The 25,266-nt window shown below is 45.9% G+C and overlaps 1 protein-coding gene, 1 long non-coding RNA gene and 1 pseudogene across 2 annotated transcripts; 1 reads left to right on the forward strand and 2 right to left on the reverse strand.

Moving 5' to 3' along the window:
- The first annotated feature begins 839 nt into the window (after window positions 1-839).
- LOC116224741 (endothelin receptor type B-like) lies at window positions 840-4,236 on the forward strand. The gene is made up of 7 exons (XM_031585528.2): window positions 840-1,286; window positions 1,616-1,743; window positions 1,885-2,083; window positions 2,713-2,862; window positions 2,993-3,126; window positions 3,728-3,836; window positions 4,156-4,236. Exons 1-7 carry the CDS (start codon window positions 840-842, stop codon window positions 4,234-4,236), a joined length of 1,248 nt encoding a protein of 415 aa, XP_031441388.2.
- Window positions 4,237-5,310: 1,074 nt separating this feature from the next.
- LOC116224675 lies at window positions 5,311-8,186 on the reverse strand. Its single transcript, XR_004165685.1, has 3 exons — window positions 8,159-8,186; window positions 7,001-7,121; window positions 5,311-6,590 (listed from the first exon to the last, which is right to left on the reverse strand). It is a non-coding gene; the product is annotated as an uncharacterized LOC116224675 (long non-coding RNA).
- Window positions 8,187-8,923: 737 nt separating this feature from the next.
- LOC116224742 lies at window positions 8,924-21,191 on the reverse strand (annotated as a pseudogene).
- Between the last annotated feature and the right edge of the window lie 4,075 nt (window positions 21,192-25,266).

Below are 25,266 nucleotides of genomic sequence, written 5' to 3' on the forward strand. Positions count from 1 at the left end.
AAGAGACGGAGGTTAAGGGGAGGGGTCTGTCATATTTGTACACTCACACACACTCACACTCTCTGTCATTCTTCATTCTCTCGGTCTCTGCTGCACACACTCACAGTTGGATATCTCCCTTTCTCTCACGCACACACACACACTTCCCAGCGCAGACCCAGGAGCTGCACATCAGGGTAAGAAGCTGTTTTTTGTATAAATGTTTAACACGTATTTATTTCTCTGTCAGGCTTTTTGTCTGCACCTTTCATAGCTTATCTCCTGCTCTTTTCTTACTTTTTCACTCGCTCTGTCTCTCCCCTTTTCTCGCTTCACTAAGATCCCTTCTCCTACTGTCTGTGTCTCCACCTCTTTCTCTGTTTCTCTGTCTCCTTCCCGACTTTTCCACTCAAGAAAAGGCTTCAGCTTATCTCTATCTCTGTTTATCACACTCATTCTACATCCGCTTCTTGTTTATTATTACTATCTTGATCAATCCTTCCTTACCTAATTCTCTATCATCTTTCCTTCTGGTTCTTTTCTTTTCACCACTCTCTCTTAAACTGGATGTCTCCTGCCCTTTCCAGTTGATGTCAATTTAACTCAATTTACTATTATTCATTCACCTGCTGTTGCAATTAATAGTTACGTTTTTGAATAGTGCCTTAATATAGCTAGGCGAAGTAGGCGAAGTAGAGTATGTTTCACAAGGTCATGATAAAAGTTGGATGTGTTGTTTTAGTAAATGTGTGTGTGTATTTGTGTGAGTCAGACTCTTGAGTCATCGTCAAAATCCTCCTTGTCCTCCTTTTTGTTACATCACTAAGTTCATATCTGTCTCTCACTCTCTCTGTGTCAGGATGGGCGTTCCCATGATCCTCTCCCTCTCCGCGCTGATCTGTCTCTCCTTCGTTATGATTGGTGGAGAATGCCAGACAAACATTACGCGCAACAACCCCCTGACCCCTCACTTGCCCGGTCTCCATGACAGCAACACCTCCTCCCCAAATGCCCTCGCTCCTCCACCTCGGCCCGTCCCTCGCTCCAACTCCTCCACCCGTGGCGGCGGGGGCTCGGCAGCGCCCCCTGGCTGTGTGCAGCCCACGACGGCGAAGCTGCTGTTCAAGTACGTCAACACGCTGCTCTCCTGCGTTATCTTTGTGGTGGGCATTGTGGGTAACTCCACGCTGCTGCGCATCATTTGTGAGAACAAAAGCATGCGCACGGGCCCAAACGCCCTGATCGCCAGCCTCGCACTGGGGGACCTACTCTACATCATCATTGCCATCCCCATCCACATCTATAAGGTACAAGCACACATGCACACTCACACACAGGTGCACAGCACACACCAACACACACTCACACACACACATAAACACACACACACACACACACACAGGTGCACAGCACACTCACACACAGGTGCACAGCACACACAAACATATACACACACACACACACAGACTAATACACTTACAAATACCTGATAAACATCACAACTGTCACCATTGAAATCGATGTCTACAAGTTATGCATGCACACACACACACACACACACACACACACACACAAAGTGTATAGTAGACAAAGGCTCACAGGTTTTCAAAAAATACTTTTGTGTTTGTTTTTGTAGCTGATAGCGATGCGCTGGCCATTCTCTGACAGTGTGTTGGGTCCCCTCTTGTGTAAGCTTGTTCCATTTGTGCAGAAAGCCTCTGTGGGAATCACTGTACTCAACCTTTGTGCCCTAAGTGTGGACAGGTAAATGTGCGCTTACACACACACACAGACACAGACACAGACACAGACACAGACACACACACACACACAGACAAACACAAAAGTCTGAGTTGGGGAAGTAAATAAAGGATTTATGAAGGCTATGTGTGTGTGTGTCTGCAGGTACCGTGCGGTGGCGTCCAGGACCCGCGTGCGGAGCGTGGGTGTGCCAGTGCTGACGGCGCTGGAGATTGTGTTTATCTGGTGTGTGTCGGCCGTGCTGGCGGTCCCAGAGGCCATGGGCTTCCGCATGGTGGCCTTCTCTTACCGCAACACCTCCACACACGTCTGCATGCTGCAGCCCACTACCCCCTTCCTCAGGGTAAGTATACGCAAACACACACACACACACACACACACACAGGTCAGAGACCCGCCACCACGTGTTTTCCCTGCTGACAAATTGTTTTGGCGTCAGAGAATGCTAACTTATATCTATATAAACCTTGTGTGATGTGTTTAATATTACTTCTCTCTCGTCTGCTGCAGTCTGGGAGTGAGCCCGGGCTCCCTCTCTCTCTGAGAGAGGGCCCGTGCCTCTCTCTGGCCTGCCAGGACGAGGGTGAACCCAATTGCAATTGTTGTTGTTGTTTAAAAAATATACTTAAATGCTTAGGAGTCCTGAGGTAACCTGAGTGAATTTTCACCTAACACACGTACACTCGTACACATGCGCAGACACACTAGTAGAAAACACACAGCACAAGTACACCAGCATACAGATAGATACACGTTGTATTTCACCACATCCTTGCTCAGTTACACACACATGCACACAGGGACATGCATAGACAGTGTATAATAGACAAAAGCTCCTTGTCAAGACTGTGATCTTTTATGCTTTGTGTGTCTCTCTCTCCATCTCTCTCTCTCTCTCTCTGTCTCTCTCTCACTCTGTGTGTGTGTGTGTGTGTGGTGTGTGTGTGTGTGTGTGTGTGTGTGTGTGTGTAGTTCTACAGAGATGTGAAGGACTGGTGGTTGTTTGGGTTTTATTTCTGTGTGCCGCTGCTCTGTACGGCTGTCTTCTACTCACTGATGACTGGACGGATGCTGCACCAACGCAAGCAGCTCAAATCAGCACTCAGCCAGCACCTTAAACAGGTTAGAGAAACACGCACGCACGCACGCACGCACTCACGCACGCATATATAACTAGATATATAGCATACAAAACTTAATTGTGTGTGTGTGTGTGTTTGTGTGTGTGTGCACGTGTGTGCGGATGCTGCAGAGGCGTGAGGTTGCGAAAGCGGTCTTTAGCCTGGTGGTGATTTTTGCGCTGTGCTGGTTCCCCCTGCACCTCAGCCGCATCCTCAAGAAGCTCAACTACAGCCCCCTGGACACACACCGCTGTGACCTGCTCAGGTAAGACACACACAGTAGGCACACATGAACACACACACACACACACACCGCTGTGACCTGCTCAGGTAAGACACACACAGTAGGCACACATGAACACACACACACACCGCTGTGACCTGCTCAGGTAAGACACACACAGTAGGCACACATGAACACACACACACACACACACCGCTGTGACCTGCTCAGGTAAGACACACACAGTAGGCACACATGAACACACACACACACACACCGCTGTGACCTGCTCAGGTAAGACACACACCGTAGGCACACATGAACACACACACACACACACACCGCTGTGACCTGCTCAGGTAAGACACACACAGTAGGCACACATGAACACACACACACACACACACAACCACACATAATCACCCACGCATATACATACTGTATACACACAACCACACACACACTTTCACACAAGGACACACCAACAAGCTTGTGCACAAGGTAATACATCACTGTGATCTCCTTGGGTAAGATACACACACAAGTACTTGGGCTAGTTCTTGCAACAAAAAAAACACAGAGAAACACAAATGTATAGTGTACTGGTTTTTTTAGTTATAGTGTGTTTGTTTTCTGTTTGCAGTTTCCTCTTGGTGTTGGACTATCTGAGTGTGAACCTGGCCACAGTAAACTCCTGCATTAATCCCATCATCCTCTACTTTGTCAGCAAGAAATTTAAAAACTGCTTTAAGGTAGGCCCAGTCTTTTTTTCTAGGTTTTCATATGCATAAACACACTCATGTACGCATGCACGCACACATACACACACACACTAAACACTTTCTAATTCTAATCTTCCCTTTGCTTCTCGAGTTGTCGGATTTTGTGTGTGTGTTCGCGCGCGTGTGTGTGTGCACACGACCGGTTCTGCCTGTGTGTGTGCTGAGATGTTTGGCCTGATTCCGTCTGCATGATGGTGTGCTATAATAACGACCTGTCTCTCTCTCTCTTCCCCCCTCTCTCTCTCTCTCTTCCCCCCTCTCTCTCTCTCTCTCTCTCTCTCTCTCTCAGTCTTGTCTCTGCTGCTGGTGTCCCTCTGGTAGGACCCGTGTTCACTCCAGCCCTGAGAAACACAAAGCCCTCCTCACCTAAGTGTGTGCCTGTATGTCACTGGCCGTTTCTATGTGTGTGTGTGTGTGTGTGTGTGTGTGTGTGCCTGTATATGAAGTAGGTTAAATTATGTACTGATAGACTAAACAGTTTTTCTATGTTTTTATGTACAATTAAAGTTTTAACTCCTCAACTGGAGTGCTTTTTACGGGTGGTAAGCTGTGTGTGTGTGTGTGTGTGTGTGTGTGTGTGTGTGTGTGTGTGTGTGTGTGTGTGTGTGTGTGTGTGTGTGTGTGAGAGAGAGAGAGAGAGAGAGAGAGTTATTGGTGGTTGGTGGGTGTAAGTAAGTCAGAGGCACAGTGTGTGTATGGCTCAGGTATCTTTATTACTCAGAAAATCAGTTCATACAAAACACCCTGCTGCAAAATACACACCCTCAGAATGAGCAGTGTTTGGGAGGCACACATACAGACACATGCACATGCACAAGCACACGCACGCACGCACACACACACACACGCACTTGTACAGGCTATCTTACTGCATGATTGGAGACATTTCTGTACTGCAATGTAAACATATCATATGTAAATGAACTCATGGGGAAATTGCATATACCAAACACATTTCCAGAGAAATAATAACATATAGAGGATATGTGCAGACAGGTTATTATGATATACATATTTCACATTGAAGTGATATTGTTTCTGACCTTCCTCTCACTGTGAATGTTCAGACAGATATGATGAAGTCAGAACAGACATACATTGGCAAGGTTGGGGGGGGGGGGAGGGGCAACGTTAAAGTTTGTCAATGGGAATGTCGTTTGGACGTGTTTTAAGAACAAAAGAAGAAAATGTGGCACACATATCTTTAGGGCAAATTTGGGCAGACATTCAGAAGGTTGGATAAACACCATGAAATTGGACACGGGTACTCAGAAGGCGGAATGGATATTGTGTGATGCCTGGAATGACACTGTGGGGCAGATGAACGACATCGTGGGGCAGATGTACATACATTGGAGACAGCCTGTGCCTTTTCATTTTATGTTAAATGTACTAAACCTGCGGCTGATTGCATAATCAACGCATGTCACCCTCCGCCCTGTCATTTTTGGAGCCCACAACTGGATGGAATCACTCAATTACAGGTGTAATTGAATGGGATCGTTGAACCGTCAACCAGGAAATAGATATAGATGCTTATAAGATGTCATCAAACATAATCGCAATACAGTGCAGTAATTCTACACCACTCCAAAAAAAAAAAACACTATTTGTGCGACTATAACAATAACTAACTCATCAGCGTCAGGCATTTACACGTAGGGAAGTGTATGGAGTGGAAAAGAGATGGCAAGACAGAGAGGCAAACAAAAGTAAAAGTTATTTTTAACATGGGACAAATGATCAAAATACTTCTTCCATTGTTTCTGCAAGTTTCTCCTATTCACGCATGAAACGCACAATCGTGATTACACCGGGACAATTTTCACCACAAAACAGACGTGCGCTGTCCCCCGCAGTTTTCAAGCATACAACAGAATACGCAACCAGTCACTGGCGCTTCTCCTCCCATAATTTTGCCCAAAAATCCCACTTTTCCCTCATCTCTCCCACGCATGTATATGTATAAGTCAGAAGAGTGCGACTTGACATTCTGCGCTCCTGCTGCAGGTAGAATGCGGTTTTAGCCACGAGCGGTCTGTTCGTACGCACCCGCCATGTTTTTAGGTGCACGCGGTGTCGGAATTATGCAGGCGCTAACGTGTTAATACATCTGCCCCAGAGTGTCTCTGCAAGTGTAAAGGCTGGATAGAGATTGTGAAGGCAGTAAAGGAAAGTGCAGACTGGGAGACTGAAGACACAGGGACACGTGAGCGTGGTGACTGTGAGTTATGAAACAAAATCAGTCAAAGTCAGTCAAGGCTATAGATGGAGTAGCAGAAGGGAGAGAGAGAGAGACAGAGAGAAAGGGGTAGAGGTGGAATGGACAGCAAGGTGACAGAGGGAGTGTGAGAAACCAAAGGGAGGACGATCTGAGTGGGTGTTCCAGATGTTAAGTGTTACACGCCTGCTGAGTGTGACGGATGTTGAGGGAGAGCTCCACAGACATTTAAAGGAGTGAAAGTCAGGCTCAGGAGGGCGCTTGAGCGTGGGACAAAGATGGCCGCGTGTCCAGAGCCCCTCCCAGGTGGAGCTACTCCCCAGTCGGGTCCAGCACGGTGGCGTGCTCCTGCGCGAGAGCGGCCAGCTCTTTCAGGAACTCTCCGAAGAGAACGGTGGCGTAGACACGACTCCGCCACACCGGCGGGATCTTGGGACACCGCGGGAGGGGCCTCAGCACTTGACCAATGGGAAACCAGCTCTCTCCATTCTCTCCCGTTCGCTCTGACAAAGAGAAAAAGAGGAGCAGACTTATCTAATAGCGCCGAGTCATATTCTGAGGGTGTAGAGGTGCTGAATCATATTTTTACGAATGTGGTGATTTAGTAATATTTCAGTTGTAGAAGCATGCCCCATGTTTATCGATGGTGTTTTATATGAAATGGTAGAAATTGTGATTTCTTTGTTGTTGTGTTCCTAATTGTATAAACGCTGACTCATGTTTACGGACTGACTTGTGGTATAATGTACTCACATGCCAAACCAGTGATGTTGTGTGTACCTAACTTTGCTTTCTTTCTTCTGTACCTAACTGAATAAATTCAGCCTTAAATTCTGTTTTATGACCTGTGTTTGTTTTGCTGAGTCATGCTTCAGGTTTTCTTGTGTGTCAGTGAAACACGTCCCCTCCTCACCTCTCTCTGTCAGGGCCTGATCCCTGGCCAGCAGGTAGAGCCCCGCCTCCCGCACCAGCTCAGCAAAGCCCACCTGCTTCTCAGTAAAGCGCTCCAGCTGATCTCTCACTGATACCAGGACCTACTCATCACACACACACACACACACACACACACACACACAGAATGTATTATGTGTTATGTGAGAATAAATAGTATATCTTGTGTCTGGACAGCCCATCATCGCACACACACACACACACACACACACTTATATACAGATATATGTATGGATGCATACATGTGCACAAAACAAGCAAGCATTCACAACAGTTGCAATCAGCTTTTCCAGTGTTACAAAGCATGTTAAAAATGCCAGCGCCATTAACATATTGAAAATAAAATCAGTCTAAAACAGGGGGATGGAGGGAGGGCTGTAGAGGGAGTGGCAGAAGCAGAATTAAGAGAGTGAGAGAGAGATTAAGGGGGAAAAGTGGAACAGGCAGCAAGGTGACAGAGGGAGTGTGAGAAGCCAAAGGAGAGAGGGAGAACGATCTGAGTGTGAGAGAGAGTCAACTGGATAGAGTGCGTGGGAGAACGTGTGTGTGTGGGGAATTACCTGGAAGAGTATGAGAGAATGAGACAGAGAGAGGTGTACCTGGTAGGGTGCGTGTTTGTGTGCGTGTACCTGGTAGAGAGTGAGAGTGTGTGAGTGTGTGTGTGTGTGTGTGTGTGTGTGTGTGTGTGTAAACCTGGTAGAGTGTGAGAGTGTGTGTGTGTGTGTGTGTGTGTGTGTGTGCGTGTACCTGGTAGAGTGTGTATGTGTGTATGTGTGTGTGTGTGTGTGTGCGTGTACCTGGTAGATGTGTGTGTGTGTGGTGTGTGTGTGTGTGTGTGTGTGTGTGTGTGCGTGTACCTGGTAGTGTGTGTGTGTATTGTGTGCGTGTGTGTGTGTTTGCGTGTGTGCGTGTACCTGGTAGAGTGTGTGTGTGTGTGTGTGTGTGTGTGTGTGTGTGTGTGTGTGTGTGTGCGTGTACCTGGTAGAGTGTGTGTGTGTGTGTGTGTGTGCGTGTACCTGGTAGTGTGTGTGTGTGTGTGTGTGTGTGTGTGTGTGTGTGCGTGTACCTGGTAGTGTGTGTGTGTGTGTGTGTGTGTGTGTGTGCGTCGTGTGGCGTGTACCTGGTAGAGTGTGCGGACTCCGGGCTGGAGAGTGGCTGGGTGGAGAGCAGGAAGGAGCGGAGCAGCGGCTGGGGGAAACGCCGCCAGCTGGGCCAGGATGCCCGTCACCAGCAGGTTCACCTCGATGGAGTTCTCCAGGAGGTTCTCCAGCCGGAGGAGAGGCAGAACACTGATAAATGGGCCTACGGAACAAGGAGGCACACGTCAAAGAAAGTCAGACACTCAAACTCCCGGCTGGAGAGGGAATACATATTTAGTTTAAAGTACTGATAGAATGATTTGGAAGGTAAAAAGCTATTTTATTAACAGGCCTTTAAGGAGATGAGAAAACACATGACAAATTCAGTAGTCACCAATGATGACTTATGGTTAAGGTTAAGCCATTATGGATCAATGTGCTGTGCATTCACAAACATAACTGGCAGGTGTGAATCCCTATCTCTGACTTGTGAATAGTCGTACTATGGTCAGTTTTTAGATAACTGATCCCAAGTCAGTACTCTATTCTACCTTCATGATACCAACTTGACCATTAAGACAGATTTACGCCAATATTACTGCAAAAATAAGGATTTCTTAGTATCACTGGTCACATAATCTCTTCTGAAAACAACAGAACCTGTGAAGGGCACGTCAATGCCCGTGTTTCAGGCTTTTGGTCATATCAGCTTCTGGAAGTTTCAGCAGCTCTGAATCCTTAAAGCTCAATTCCACCTCCTCATGAAATGCAAAGGACAATCGCTGAACCACGCCTCGCGGAATTCTTCATCTCTCCATGATGCTCTCCGCCTCCTGGCCTAGACTCTGAATGAGCTGCAGGCACTGGGAAACAAAGTCCTGGGGATGCTGGGAGTTGTAGTCCTGAAGGGGGTGGGAATTGTAGTCCAACCCGTTCTGGTCCTGAATGCCTGCCGCAGGTCTGTGTGTTAAGTCGTCATCGGAGGACATCCATCTCAGGACCCAGCCCATTGGTCGTTACAATTTCTTCTGTGAGTGTGAGTGAGTGTTGTGAGTGTACAGGTACACTTTGAAACAGTGGACAATTTGTGTGAGTCTCTATGTGTACTCTGTGTAGGCGTGTTTGTGAATGAGTGTGTGTCAGAGTGTATCTGGGTTTTAGCATGAGTGTGTGAGTGTGTGCTTGAGTCCAGCTCTGCGGTGGACGAAGCTGGCTTACGCGGGCGTATGCGCGCACTTTGCACCCTGGTTTGCGCGCTTCGGGTTGTGTGTCCCGTGTGTTTGTGTTCGTCTGACCGGGTGCTGGGAGCGGCCGGTATGTGCCGGCATGTTGCGTGCGTGTGCGTGTGTGAGTCCCTCTGGCCGATGAGGCTGTAGACCAGCACGTCGTCCTGAAACTCGGCCTCCTCCACGTAGGAGCCCTGGATGAAGGAGATGGCGCTCCGGCGCATCTCCACCAAGTGCTGCGGCGGCTCCCACCGGCTCCACCGGCTGCCACCGGGCCTTCCCGGGGCCTCCCGCCTCCGCCTCTGCCTCTGCCTCCGCCTCGCTCTCCATCCCCGACTCGAACATGTCGTCCCACTCCAGCTCCTGTAGGGTGTGGACGGTCTGCCCGCCAGAGCTCGCGTCCACAGGGACGTGCACGGAGACGGGCGCGAGTGAGAGCGCCTGAGAGGAGATGATGAAGGGGAGAACGCCGTCCTCCTCTCTCTCCTCGCCTTTCGTTTCCTCTCTAGCTCCTCCTCTTTCTGACGCTCCTCCTCGTCTCGGTAGTCTTCGGGCGAGGGGCGGAGGCCGTCGTAAGGGGCGGACCAGACTTGGCACGCCCAAACGCAGGCACCAATGATGTCGTGGGCCTCCCTCAGGTACTGCAGGTAGTTGCTGTCCGTCAGGGAGTCGCCTCCAAGGAAACGCCAGTATCCCACACTGGCACTGCTGGTCAGGAGGTCATCTAGGCCTGTCAGAAGGCAGAGTCAAAGATGAGTGAATGAGGCTTCTCTAGGCTACTACTGCCTTCTCGACATTATCCAGAGACTACATTACCCATAACACCTACTGCATAACTACAGAATTGATGTCCCAAATTTACCCACTATGTTCTACTAATAAGCGACATCACAAATCCATTACTGCACGTTGACCAATGAACACTTAAATTAATTGTGAATTTCTGAAACCTATAAGCTATGGCCTACTAAAACTATGCCAGCCAATGGCTGTATTCCAGGTGGGATTAGAAGCACTAGAATACATTACCCATATTTCCCTTTAGGAAGCCCTCTGTGACCTTTGACCACAGGATGCAGTCCTGTTGCATGTTGTTCTGATGTAGGAAGGTTGGAGTGAGAGAAAGGTAAGCAGCAGCGGAGGAGGAGTAACAATCCCTTTCTCTCAGTTTCTCTCTCACTCCACTCAGCACGTGTGAGCAGGGGATCAGATACCTGGAAACACACACACACACACACACACACACACACACACACAAAGTATAAACAAACAAAATATAAAGAAGCTACACACTAAGTACACACACAGACGAGACATGACTTGGGAAAGACACAAAATTGATGTATTTAGTTTGTGTGCATCATCCAAAGAATGTCAGTAAAATTGTCATAATCAGATAGATTCTAGATAGATTAGAATCTACCCTCACAGATTTACATATTAAACATGTGCGTGAGAATGTCTCTGTGTGTGTTTTTACACGCGTGTTTTCACCTGAGAATGAGTTGTAGCATGACGTCCTCACAGTGTAATCCAATTAGAGTGCGAAACAGAGCCAGTGACACTGTACCTAACTACAGCAGAGAGAGAGGAGTCACATACACACATAAACCAGTGAACACACAGACACATACACACACGCACACACACACACACAGAAACACACACAAACACGCACAGAGAAACACATACCCCTCCACCGCTACAAACATACCCCTCCACCGCTACAAACATACCCCTCCACCGCTACACACATACCCCTCCACCGCTACACACATACCCCTCCTCCCCTACACACATACCCCTCCTCCCCTACACACATACCCACACACTTGCATATGTGCACAGACTATGTACACATGTGGACTTCTACTTCTACTTCACATTGCACCATGAACAAGAAACACACAGACACGCACACACCAAAGTGACACAATAACACACAAACATGCCTGGAAGGGTGTGTTGATGCGGCTGACCAGTGTATCCAGGATGTGCACATTGTCATGGCGATGCATCAGAATGAATGAGAGGAAGGTGTGGAGGAGGGCGGGGTCAGAGATGCTGCGCAGGAAGAGCTCCAGGTACGCCGGGGACGTCATCACTTCCTCCAGGGTGAGCTGAACCAATCACGGCACACAGACAGATGTGTAGATCAATCAGGGAAAAGCAGTACTAAACTAAAGGCAAAAAAGGCAAAAAAGAAAACGAACCAACACACACACTCGCGTGTACATACCTTATGAAGAGCTGGGGCTACAACAGGCACCAAGAAACCATTATAGATGTAGCCCAACAACTGAGACCGTATGGAGGGGTGAGCTACCTGCTCATGACAGACAAATCAATAGGAGACGCTAAGGGTCAGGACACATGTGGAAAATGTGTATGTGTGTAAGTGTGGGTTATAATAAGTAGAATACAAGAGTCATCCTAATAGCCTCTTTATCATACTAACAAAGACAATGGAAAGCACTGCAGCATTGTCACAAAGGTCACACACTAGGGTCAGAGAGTATTTGCCAATGGAGAGAGGATGTGTTGCATGGTCACTTGAGATAATCACTTGCGACTGTTAAATCCAATTTATGCTTTCATGCTCTGCCACTCATTTTTGTGTGAATAAAGACTGATCTCAAGACTGATTTTGCATCAATGTCTTTTTTTGGGGTAATGCAAAGGACAAGGTATAGTGTATATATTACATGTGTGTATGTGTTTGTGTTTTCTGTGTGTGAGTATGTAATCTCTGTATGCATTAGTGAGGGCGGTACATGTACCTGGCTGACTGTGCTGCAGAACTGCAACGAATGGAGGAAGTGGATGAGTGATGGCACCTGCAGCCAATCGGCCGACTGTAAACTGTGCCAGCCCTCACTGTATACCTCCAGTCTCGCTGGGAGGGAAGAGTAGAGTCCGGAGAGACCTGTGGCTAACACCTACACACACACAAACACACACACACACACACACACACACAAAGAAAATATAAATACACACATAAACACACAGATTTTGCTTACAACCCCATACTATGAAATAATAAGAAATGGTTCAAAGTGTCTGGGTGAGAGTGCAGGATCGAGAGAGAATATGTCTTTTCTGCATGTATAGTGTGAAAAATGAAAAAGTGTATGATGTTCTGTGTGTGTGTGTGATTATCTGTGTGTGTGTGTGTGTGTGTGTGTGTGTGTGTGTGTGTGTGTGTGTGTGTGTGTGTGTACGCACGCCTGTGCGGGAATGTCTGTGTGTATTGAGGTCAGTGTGTAATCCCTGGAAAAATCATCCGGCTAAAAAACTAAATCGTGTGACTCAGATTAAATTCTGACGTAGATTAACGAATAGCACCGAGCGTAAAAGGGAAGAAGAAGAGGCTGCAATGCTGGAAGAGAAAATGACAAGTGTGACAGAGAGAATGAGTGTGTGTAATTAAAATGATTATCTCTGGAAAGGGAGTTTCTCAGTGTTTAATGAAAGATTAGAGGATACTTTTTAATCAATTTGCTGCTGGTTAATCTTCCAATCCACCCAACACAATCTACAGCCACACATATCAACCCTCAGTACTACACACATACACATACACTCCCCACCCCCCCAAACACACACACACATACACACACTGTCACTCTCTCTCTTCCACTAACGCACACACACACTAACACAAACACACACACATCTTCAAACTACACACCAATACTGTGTGCTACAGGCTAAATGGGACAGTCAAGCCAGTTCCAGTCAAACATATTTCCCATTGGTGCGTGATGGTGAAATGAATCCTCGATATTGCCAGTATCATCTGCAGAAACCTATAGCATTATGGTATTAATGATAATTTGTTGAAGTCATCAGGATTTAACTGATCATTGGAAATGCATTTGTCACAGAGGAATCCGGCGAAATGAATAAGTTTATAAGAGCTGAATCATGGCTTACACTTCTCTTTACTTCCTGTTCCTCGAGAGTTAGAGAGAGAGAGAGAGAGAGAGAGAGAGAGAGAGAGAGTCAGAGAGAGTGAGAGAGAGAAAGAGAGAGAGTGAGGGAGAGAGTGAGAGAGAGAGTGAGAGAGAGAGAGTGAGAGAGTGAGAGAGAGACAGAGAGAGAGAGATATTTAAACTCCTTCTAGTCCTTGCACAGGATTTACTAAGCATTCTCCCCTCTTCATCTTCCTATTCTTCGTTTGTAGTCATTATAAATGGGGTCAATCCCCAAGCGAGGTATCTCAGGCCAGTGTCCTTGCCAAAGTAAGGGAAATCTGCACTTACACAGACCAAACTGAGTTACGTCGAGTGAGTGTGTGAACCCACCATTCCATTTCTAGTGCCAATGTAGGGCCTATGAAATCCGTTTTATTTATTTTTTGCCAACTTCTGTTTTATTTTTTTCAGTTTTTCCCAATATAATTTTTTCTAGATTCGGTTTTATCAATTGATATCATTAAATAATTATATGTCAAACAAACAATGGCCCTCATTCTCGAACATTCTCTGAAGTTTCTTCTGAAATGTTTCTTACGGCTTCGGAAAACAACGTAAGCAAAAGACATCCGCCAAATTCATGCACGCTTGAAAATGCGTCCTACGCAGCAGAAGTTTTCTGGGGCTGTGCTCCCCCGGAAGAGTTTTCTTAAATGAAAGCGCGTTCCGTGCTCCTGAATTTGCATACATACACGCCCTGCCAGCTCCCTTATAAGGGCACGCAACCGTAGTGACGTGTGCAGTCGGAATCGACCGAATCTACACGAAAGCAACTCGTAAACGAGTCATGTCAAAAGCGGTTCGTGTACATTACATTTAGTCATTTAGCAGACATCACTTTTGTCCAAAGCGACGTACAAGGGAAGAACAGTCAAGCTACGAGCAATAGAGACCTAGTGTAACAATAAATACTACTTTACATAAGAAATAGAAAAACGAAATAGGAAATAAAAACGAAGTGGCAGGAATGTAACTGCTATAAGTGCAAGTTAAGCACTAGTCGAAGTGCCAGTTAGGAAGGGAGGTGCTCTCTGAAGAGTTGGGTCTTTCAAAAGCTTCTTAAAGGTAGAGAGGGACGCCGCCTGCTCTGGTAGTGCTAGGCAGTTCGTTCCACCAACGTGGAACTACTTGATAAAATCTGGATTGCCGTACTTGCACAGACGGCAGTGCCAAACGACGCTCACGTAGACGAGCCGCAGCATTCCGGTGTAGTCCTTTTATTTATTTTATGACAATCAACGGTGCCTCGTAGAATCAATGAACTATAGGCCTACATGTGAAACGTAATTGTTAATGATAACCTTAATCCGATGATGCTGTAGAGTTGATGTGAAGCAATCACCAACGATTTCTCACAAATTAATTAACACGGAGATGTTTTCTTAAATGCGATTCCTCAAAAAACCACAAGATGCCCCACGGGGCCATCTTGTGGTTTTTTAAGGAATCGCATTTGAGAAAACTCTGGCCGAGTTTACGACTGCCTATTTCGAGTTCGGAAAGTCTTCTGAAGTTCAGAGCAAATCCCAGATGAGAGAAACTTTCATGATGCCGAAGTGTTTCCTAAATCCAATTCCTCTTAAATTCCTCTTAAATTCCCTCTTAAATTCTTCTTAACTGCGTTCGAGAATGAGGCCAATGTCCTCAGGACACGGGCTACTGTGTTTTTCACACACATTTCCCATCTGTCTAGGTGAATAGACCTATGTTGTAAATAGGGTAGCAGGGAGTGTAACCCCGAAGACTACAAATACAGTTTAATTTACTATCGTTTTCAATTTAAGTTGATAGAAAACATTGAGAAAATATTTGAGTGGAGATTACCTTCCGGTTTCTGGTTACCAAGACTTGTACTGAGTCAGTAAGCCACGTAATGTTATGAATAGCCCTACATTTACATTGTAAATCTTATGGTTATTCTAAGAATATTGAGATGCTTCCTCAATGTCCAGTGTTATTCTCCTGTCTACGACGAGTTGACCGTATTTCCTGTTCGGGTCACAGCGCATAAGATGCATCAGTTTGCCACCGAACGAAGGAGATTGATATAATGAGATTTTCCAAAAGTTGTTGTTTCATTAACTTTGGGGCTACTGCCTCTGAGACATCTTAGACATGCATGTGTGTTGCCTTTAACCTGCTGCATATAATTGATTTCAATCTGTGAACCAAAAGCAGTACAGGCAAATACTATCACAGCTGAGATAGGAGAAGAGCCCAGAGACCCCTGTAGCTAACACACGCACGCACGCACGCGCGCACGCACGCGCACACGCGCACACACACACACACACGCGCACACACACACGCACACACACACACACACACACACACACACCACACACACAACTCCTCCACCTGCTAATGACCTTCCCCCCCCCCCCCAGGGGTTAACTCGTATGAACTCTTGGGCCGTGAGCCCATCTAACACCACTGTGAGTCTCCCGAGACACAGTCCCAAAGATTCAGCAACGCTAAATGGCTCAGCTATTTACAGTGTTGCCAAAACCACAAACCGACTGTCCATGGGCAAGCTTCGTGCTCCTACCCACTGAGCTACCATCACCCTGACTATAGACAACCTCACTGACCAAGTCCTTAACAATCACCCTGACTATAGACAACCTCACCGCCCAAGTCCTTAACATCACCCCTGAACTATATACAACCTCACTTGCCCAAGTCCTTAACATCACCCTGACTATAGACATTACCTCACTGCCCAAGTCCTTAACATCACCCTGACTATAGACATACCTCACGCCCCAAGAGGCATTGGATCTTACATAATGATTCAACCCACACCTGCAGAGCACAGCGGATCACCAGAACATCAGCCACTGCCTTAACCCCTTGGCCACTTGTCTCAAAGTTTCCTGTAAATTCACTGCATGTTCAAGCATAATCAGAACTAGTTAGATTTAGATTCATTTTACAGATACCGTATGCATCCAAAGTACACTGAATTAGCAGCCCACTGAATGTACACCTGTAACAAACTCGGGTCCAATGACAGACAACGATGGTTCTGTATTCATTCACTCCTGCCGTTCCTACCAGTTCTTCAGGCTGTAAAGTGAGTCAATCTAAAGCTCTCGACTGGAAACCCACAGCACGACATTAGGCAAATATGACACTGAAGACCCAGCAGCTAGCAAGCTACATAACTTTCTTTCAGTCTGTGTGGTGTGTGGTGTGTGTGTGTGTGTGTGTGTGTTGTGAGTGTGTGGTGTGTGTGATTAGGTACTCCACTTTGATTATTCTATTTGATCTACAATTCTTCTTTTTCTCTTAATGTATATAAACTTACCGGACAGAAGTTAGGTTTGGTCTGCGATATGATTGGCCACCTCGGCAGTTGTGGGCGGAGAGAGACATAATAAGCAGCAGAGCGTTTCTGGCCTTATCTCCCACCGGGCCTTCCCTGTAACACACAAAACGCACACCACACACACACACACACACACACACACACACACACACACACACACACACAGATTACAAACAGACATACTGTATGTCCCTGTACACATATGTCTACACACACATACACATACTGATACACACAAATTGCACTCAATAGACATGCACCATATACATGTGCACCATTTGACAAACATACACACACACACATACACACACACACAGCACTTACACACCTACATAGACACATACGTACATACATGCAAACTACAAACCCATACCTAGTCACACCTAAAAATACAAACACACAAACTGACCTGTGTGTGTAGGGAATGACCAGAGAGAACGTGCAAATACACACACACACACACACACACAAATACACACACATACAGACACACACACACAAATGCACACACACACAAACTGACCTGTATGTGTGGGGAATGAAAGAACACACACACACACACACACACACACACACACACACACACACACACACTGACCACACCAAAACTGACATAGGGATGGGTACCAAAACCTGGTTAAATGGCCCCCGGGCTAAATTATTAAAGACCATAAGATTGATAAGCTCCGGCATGACCAGCTGTTTTTGTTGGTTTCAATAACATTTTGATGTAATTGTATTATCACACTGCAGTCTCTTTGCTGCACTCTGTGTCGGGACTTAGCTCCTCCACACACACACACACACACACACACACACACACACACACACACACACACACACACACACACACACACACACACACACACACACACACACACACACACACACACACACACACACACACACACAGAGCAGACAGCAGAGCAGACAGCAGAGCAGAGAGGCTGCAGTGGAGACAATGAAGTGAACCAGGTAAAGTGAAAACAACTACATCTACATACATATTGTAATTAAGTGCAATAAAACATTCACGAGTAATGTAAAGCCAGTACTTTATGAATTCACCTGTTAAACCAGCATGATCATGTAGAAAGCGATATTTAATTCTATGTTTTACACAAGCAACAGCACGCTAGCTTGGCTAATAGCGAATTGTTACAAACAAGCTCAAATTAAAAGCTGTCTGTAGTCTAACTGATTAGCTTTGTTTCCAACGTATCTTAAAATCTTGGTAAATTCATGTAAACTTGGCTGCTGGGCTGAGACAAAACCAGCCCCTCCTCGTTCTACAGCGGTGCCTGCAGGCAGGGAATCCCATCAGCATCAGACCGGAGGAGGACATTTATGAATTTATTTAAAAAAAATAATAAACATATTTTACAGCAATTATTTAGTAATGAACAAGAACTGATAAGAGTATCATAAAGAACCGAATTGAAGAGGAGTATCGAAAAGAGCAGTAGTATTGATAAAATCATAATGATACCCATCCCTGTGTGTTGATACATGGTGTGTAGGGAGTGACCAGGGTGAACCTGCAAATACACACAGACACACAGACACACACACAGACACACACAAACACACACACACACACACACACACACAGACACACGCGCACACACACACAGACCTGTGTGTGTAAGGAATGAGCAGGGAGAAGAGCAGGAAGTTGGCGGCTCCCTGGTCCTCACTCGTGTGGAAGAAGAGCTCCAGCACGGAGGGTCCTGAGCACAGCAAAAGCACAACTGGTTGCAGCAGCCCCACCAGCTCTGCCTTCCACTGTGGTGGGGCCCACCATGGAGCCGGGCCCCTGGCACAGGAGCTGGAGGGCCTCATGGTAGAGGTGGGCACCAACGGTGGAGCTGGAGGCGGGACAAGATGACAGCAGCATCATAAGTGGCCGCAGGATTGGCTTGTGGTGGAGGAGGGGCTGCTGGGCCTTGGGCCTATCAGCATGGAGCATGCGGAGCTGCTTCGAGCTTCATATCGTCGGTGAACTGCCGTCGCAGGCTCCACAAGAAGAGGCCGCTCCATCACCGGTTCTCCCACGATTACAAACTCCCCAGGATGGGGCCCCATGGCTCCGCCGGACCCGGGGGTTCCTCCATCAGCAGAACCAACATGTGTTCCGCGTAGTTCTGCACCGCGCTGGCCTCGTCAGCGGGGATCGGACCAGAACTGCCGGCACCGGCACGTCCGGGGTCATACCGCTCCAGAACGCGCAAGACCTGAAGGAAAGAGGGGGATCAGTGGTCCCATTCACTAATCAACTCTTCCAAGCACACACAAAACAGAGGACAGTGGACAGAAGAGAATGAGACAGAGAGTATAACCTGAGAGAGAAAAAGAGGCAGGAAAAGAGAGATAGAGAAAGAGAGGGAGGAAAAGAGAGAGAGTGTCACCTGAGCCCAGTGATTCTTGAAGACGATCATACAGGTTTCAGGGTCCACTCCTTTTAATCGTAGTGCCCTGCCCTTGTTGCCACTGGCAACCACAGAGGCCATCATTTTGGCAGTGGGAGGGGCTAGACCATCATGCAGAGCAGAGGGGCAGGTCCTGATATGACAGCCTGAGAAGCACATAATGATCAGCGAGTGACATGACCATGCTGTCATACGCAAGCTGTATCATACTTTAGACCCCCCCACACACACAGGCAAATATGCACATTCACACAGGCAAACACCCAAGCACTTTGCAAAAGAAACACTACCAATTGTGTGTATTTCTAGATCAAGGAAGTCAGTCAAGCTGAAGTTCAACACCACAAAATCAGCTCAGTAATCCCAGCACCATCTGGGACAGCTCTAATCTGTGTGTGTGTGTGTCTGAGAACGAGAAAGAGAGAGAGAGAAGAGTCATGGTATGTGTATCAGTGAGAGGAGTTTGTGAATGTGTCTGTGTGGCAGCATTCAACGCCATCATCTCATCATCTTGTCCCATCCTTCTCTTACGCAGGTGATGGCTTAAGCCTATGAGGTGAATAACACTTTTGTTTCTTTTCCTGGATGTTATGCGAAAGAACAAGCACCGGCAGAGCTTAGACTGGCGCACCACCACTACATCTAGCCAAAACACACACACACACACACACACACACACAGATTGAGAGACACACACTTCTGTACCATCACAAAAGCGGTAACTGATGTAACTTTATCTACTGCCCCTTCTTTATCATTAAGCCTAGCTAAATGCACACACAAATGAAACAAAGCATAAGAACAGTGCTCGGAAACAACTAACACCTCTCCTCGCCGAAGAATAGCCCAAAGCAAACCGTACCTGCAAGGGGAGCGATAGCCCCTGCTACCCTGGGGTTCCTGAATGAACTTGAAAAAATATTTCAGTCCGCCAAAAGTGTATAGAGCGAAAGAAGACCTCTTTTGATATCATCTATGTTTACTTCCCAGCGACGCGCGCTAATCCGCTACGCCACGCCTCTGAAGTACATGCGCGTGCTTTAGAGCCGCAAATCGCGCATCCCTTTAATCTAGAGAGAAGTCTAACTCCGGATGCAGTGTGCAGGAATTCAGATTCGTTTGTCCATGGTCCATGCAGAAGTGTGATGCTTTAACCAGGACGTTTGACGTGTGGTAGGCTGTACCCCGGTACGCTCTTGGGTAGTTAGAGCAACAGTTCTGTGTTGCGCTAATCAGCGTATCGGACACGAGCAGTGAAGTGGCACCGGCTTCCACTAATCCAAATGACGAAAACAATAGCTGTATAGAGGTTGCTAACCTAAATACATTAGCCGTAGCTTTTAACAGATTTTGCTATCTTTAGTGGGAGACGCAGTGGCAAGCTATTCGAAAAGTCCACGTGGACATATCCTTAGGGGCGTAGGGGTGTCATACCTGTCACAAGTCCAGGCAGGCAAGAAATGTTTGACCTTGACATGCAACACTTACTGTAATCATGTAGCCACGTGTAGCCTAGTTTATTAAATGTGATCTAGGTAATGCAAACTTGGGTTAGAGTGGCTATTTGGTTATTTAGTATTCTGCAGCAAGCTAATATGGCATGCGAACAATCTACAATTTGTTTAAAAAAAATACAGCAAGAAAAATTGTATTAAAATGTTTTATTAGCCGTCAACGGGTAAAATGAAGAAAACCCTGAGCAAAGAATAAGTCTCCTGCTGTTGTCCGCTTTTAGAATCACCTGGGAGAAAAAAATCTCATTACGATTGGCATCCAGCAGGAGGCAGTAATTTGTAGGCATCAACTATTTTTGTTAACATAGGCTATATACATTAGATTTAATGTGAGGGAGGGAGGGCCGGGCGACCCTTCTGTCGGCCCGGGTGCAATGTATGGCAATTACATTTTTTTTTTTTTTTTTTGAGAAAACACAGAGAGCTTGTCTAAAGTAATGACTCATCTGATATAATTCTATTTTGGGGGCTCCATCAATACTGGGCACAGGTGCGTCTGCATCCCTTGCACCCCCTATAGCGCACCAGGTAGCTAAGTAGCTACACACGTGTGAATTTAGGACATTTGGGGAGCAGTTATTCAATTCAATTCAATTCAATTCAATTTTATTTATATAGCGCCATAACTAAATACAATTGTCTCTAGGCGCTTTACAGAGCCCAGAGCCTGAAACCCCCTTAGTGCAAGCACAATGGCAACACGGGCAAGAAAAAACTCCCTGTTAGTCAGGAAGGAACCTTAAGCAGAACCACGGCACATAAGGGGGAACCCATCTGCTTGAGGTCGGCCGGGTGGAGATAGGAAGGGGGAGGGTTGTGTGGCAGAAGGGGAAGGGAAACAACAGGTGTTGTACATAGCCTGCATTTGGTAGATGTACATAATATATATACAGACATCCAGTGGTAAATACATGATACAGACAAGACCAGTTTAGTGGATATACACTGTGCTGATAGGGTTACTATTACAGGGGTAAGGGGAGTAGGAACAGAGAAACATGTCGATGGTGGCAATAATATATATTGTATATAAATTAGGGCTGTGAAATTATTAAAAATTTTAATCAGATTAATCACAGGTTTCTGTGGATTAATCATGATTAATCACATATTTTCTCTGTATATTTTTGTGAGAACAAAAAGATTTATGACAAAAGACAGATATATACATTTAACATGTTTTCTTTTTTATATTCATAAAAAAAAACAATGGTGCTGCAACTGAGCAGTTCTTTAGCAGTTATCTTTGCTATTCCATATGGAACATTTATATAATCTTCATCCTAAACAGAATTTGGGCTTCTTAGCCATTGTATGGTTGAATAAAACATTTTTCTTTCTTTTTAAATCAAACAGAAATGATTTGGGCTTCTTAGCCATTGTTTTTATAGGATGTTTGAAATTTTTTCTCTTTTTGTCAAACAACCATTAACCACACCATGACACAATCTAATGCCTCTAAATGCCCTTTTACAGTAGTCTAGCCGCAGCTATCATATTACGTGCACTGTCTATCCCTATAGTGGTCGTTTTGTCTTCAATTGCCCAGTTGCTTGCAACAGTTTGGAACTGTTGTGCACATGCCTCTGCAAAGTGGAGCTCTTCTGTTTTCATGCACGTTAGTGTAAACGACTTTAACTTCCATTCGTCGGTGATTAGATGTGCAGTTACACCCAGGTAGTTATCGTTACTCACAGAAGTCCAGTGATCCCCTGTCAGCGCCTGATGTTTCGTAGCAGCCAAGTCATTTTCCTTTTTTCTTTTCAGCTTCATACAGCTCGTGGATTTTTGTCATTATTGTGCGACTTTGCGGTGCTTTGATACTCGAATCCCCCGTTGCCAATCGCACAACTTCGGTGAACCCCTCGTCCTCAACAATATGAATCGGTCTACACTGTAGACTCTACAGCTTTTTGCAATCCATTTGGCAACTGTGCTAGTCAACTTGTCACAGGCTCACTTAATGAGGGGCCTACGTTGTTCAGTGAGGGTGGTTTGGCGCATTCCACTTTAACTCCCCTCGCCGACCAACGCATGCATCGCGTTGAGGTGGTACTTATTGCTACGGTGAATCGAAACGTCTTCCCGCAGAGTGTGCATATCACTTTGGTTTTAATGAATGTTCCATCTTTGTTTTTGAAACACGAACTTCCCATTACAGCGGCGACTAATGCAGATTGGGCGGAATTGTGGGTATATTGGAAGCTCATTTTGCGCATGCGTTAAATGCGTTAAAAAAATTAACTAATTAATCCTGTAATTTAATCATAACGCGTTAACGCGTTATTTTTCACAGCTCTAATATAAATGCTAGCATAGGGTATGAGGTAGAGTAAGTGTACGGCAGTGCGGTGGCGGTGGGTGCAATTGGTCGAGGGTTTCTGCAGGTAGACCGGGTAGAGAGACTATAGCAGCGTCCCATGGCGAAGATAGTCTAGATTAGGAGAGAAAAGAAAAAGAACAGAGTGAGTGGGTTATTATAGGCATTAGCAATGTGATAAGAAAGGAGAGGGAGAGGGAGAGAGAGAGAGAGGCTGCCTGGCTGGGTGTATGGGGATTTTATTTAGTATTTAGTTGGCTGGTGACAGTCGCAATACGCGCCGTGTGATGTACCCGGGATCTTCCGCACTCCTTCACGGTACAACATACGCTGTCTGTAGCCCAGTTATGTTGATTAGGGGGGTATTGCATGTGTTTTAGATGTGTTTAGCTATTCTGGCATTTAGCATTTAGTTTGGTTTGGCATTTAGTTTGGTTTAGCATTAGTTATGTTTAGTTATGCTGCCATTTAGCAATTAGTTATCCTCCTAGCCGTCTAAATGCAGGAGAATGCGATCCCTGCTGTCCCCTTTGAAAGTAAGATTGAAGAAAAAATGCAATTTTGACTAGCTTCCTGCAGGAGTCAGTATTTAGTCAATATAATCCACTTTATTGGTAGGCCAAACTGTGATGATTAACAGCATAATGTAGAAGTGTTATGTACACTTTGTAACGGCAGACTCGTTAGGTTACCGTCACATAATGAGGGACAAGACACAAGACAGTTTAAATTCAATAATACGAATTTATTTATACCAATGTCAACAATCAACCAAATAGGGGTATGAAAAAGGTAATGTTCAATGTCGTGCATGAATGGGTGAATGAATGTATCAATTTGTTAGGTAAATGAATAAGAAAGTGAGAGCTAAAGAAATAGAAAGACAGATTGAAAGAAGTCAAAGAGCCCGTGTGAGAGAGAATATCAATAGTGCCTACAAGTACCGAAAGAAGTGCCTAATGAGAGAGAGAGAGAAACCCTTTTATAGCCCCACCCTAAATACAGGTGCAGACAATAAAGCATTTAGGCTCAGGTTCGTCCTTCCCGTGCACTGGCAGGGCGAAGCCTGAAGGGGGCACAGGTGGGCGTCACACCTCCCTCACTAAGAGGTTTGCTGTAGGTAAACCTCAAACAAACAAACAAAAAGAAAGACCTCCTGTGCCACATCAACCTAAATCCTGGGGCCCCCTAGGACTAGGGAAATGCGACACAGACAGTACACATAAAGTATCTATACTACAGTGTATGATAACTAACCACAGTGAAGATAGACTAAACTATTCTTAGACTCTGGACAACGCATCTGCCACAATGTTGTCCTTGCCTCTGATATGTTGAATCTTCAACGGGTATTGCTGAAGAATTAAGCTCCAACGCATAATGCGTTGATTCTGGTTTCGCATACGATCAATAAAGACCAATGGGTTGTGGTCAGTGAAAAGGTCTATTGGACTCGGAGAGGAGCCCAAGTAGACCTCAAAATGCTGTACTGCAAGGATTAAAGCTAGCGCTTCTCTCTCCACTGTGGAGTAGACTTGCTGATGGCGATTAAACTTCCTTGAAAAGTATGCTACTGGGTGCTCTACTCCATCTAATCCTACCTGTAACAGAACTGCTCAGCACCACTCTCACTGGCATCAACAGCAACACTGAAAGGACGGTCAAAGTCGGAGCAGATAGCACAGGGGAAGAAGCAAGCAACAACTTAACATTGTCAAATGCTTCTTGACATCTAGGAGACCATTGAAATTGAACCTTAGGACTGAGGAGGTTCACAAATCTGGCTGAGCCAACACGGTCTATGCAGTCATCACATCGGGGTAATGGATAACAGTCTGTCTTTGTAACTGAATTCAGTCGACGATAGTCAGTGCAAAAACGAAAGGTTCCATCTGGTTTGTTCACTAACAAACAGGGGGAGCTCCATGCACTAAAACTAGGTTCAGCAAGATCATGGGCTAACAGATAGTCTACTTCTTTCTGCAACAATTCCTTCTTCCTAGGATTGACACGATAGGCGTGTTGTTTAATTGGTGAAGCTCCACCAACGTCAATATCATGTTCAATCACAGATGTACGTGTAGGAACATCAGGAAACAGAGCAGGAAAAAACTCAATCAAACCAATGATATCTGTTTTCTCCATATCATTCAAATGGGAAAGATGTAAAGGTAACTCTGCTAGGAACTCAGAATTTCGCAGACGACCTTCCACGATCGCCTGTGATGGACCTCACGCCCTCACTGGACTCCTCACTGACAAAATCAAGACTTTCAGAACCGTTACCACCGAAGAGACCACATAGTCTGGATCACTAGAGCCCCCTAGAGGCGTGGTGGCAATTAATCC

This window comes from Clupea harengus, chromosome 18 (assembly GCF_900700415.2).
Source record: "Clupea harengus chromosome 18, Ch_v2.0.2, whole genome shotgun sequence".
Lineage (NCBI taxonomy): Eukaryota > Metazoa > Chordata > Actinopteri > Clupeiformes > Clupeidae > Clupea > Clupea harengus.

Bases quoted from the DNA above. Each gene is read 5' to 3' on its own strand.
- LOC116224741 (XM_031585528.2), top strand. From the start codon at position 840: ATGGGCGTTCCCATGATCCTCTCCCTCTCCGCGCTGATCTGTCTCTCC. The intron at 2,084-2,712 runs GTAAGTATACGC...GTGTGTGTGTAG, and splicing joins CCACTACCCCCTTCCTCAGG to TTCTACAGAGATGTGAAGGA. The intron at 3,127-3,727 runs GTAAGACACACA...TTCTGTTTGCAG, and splicing joins CACCGCTGTGACCTGCTCAG to TTTCCTCTTGGTGTTGGACT.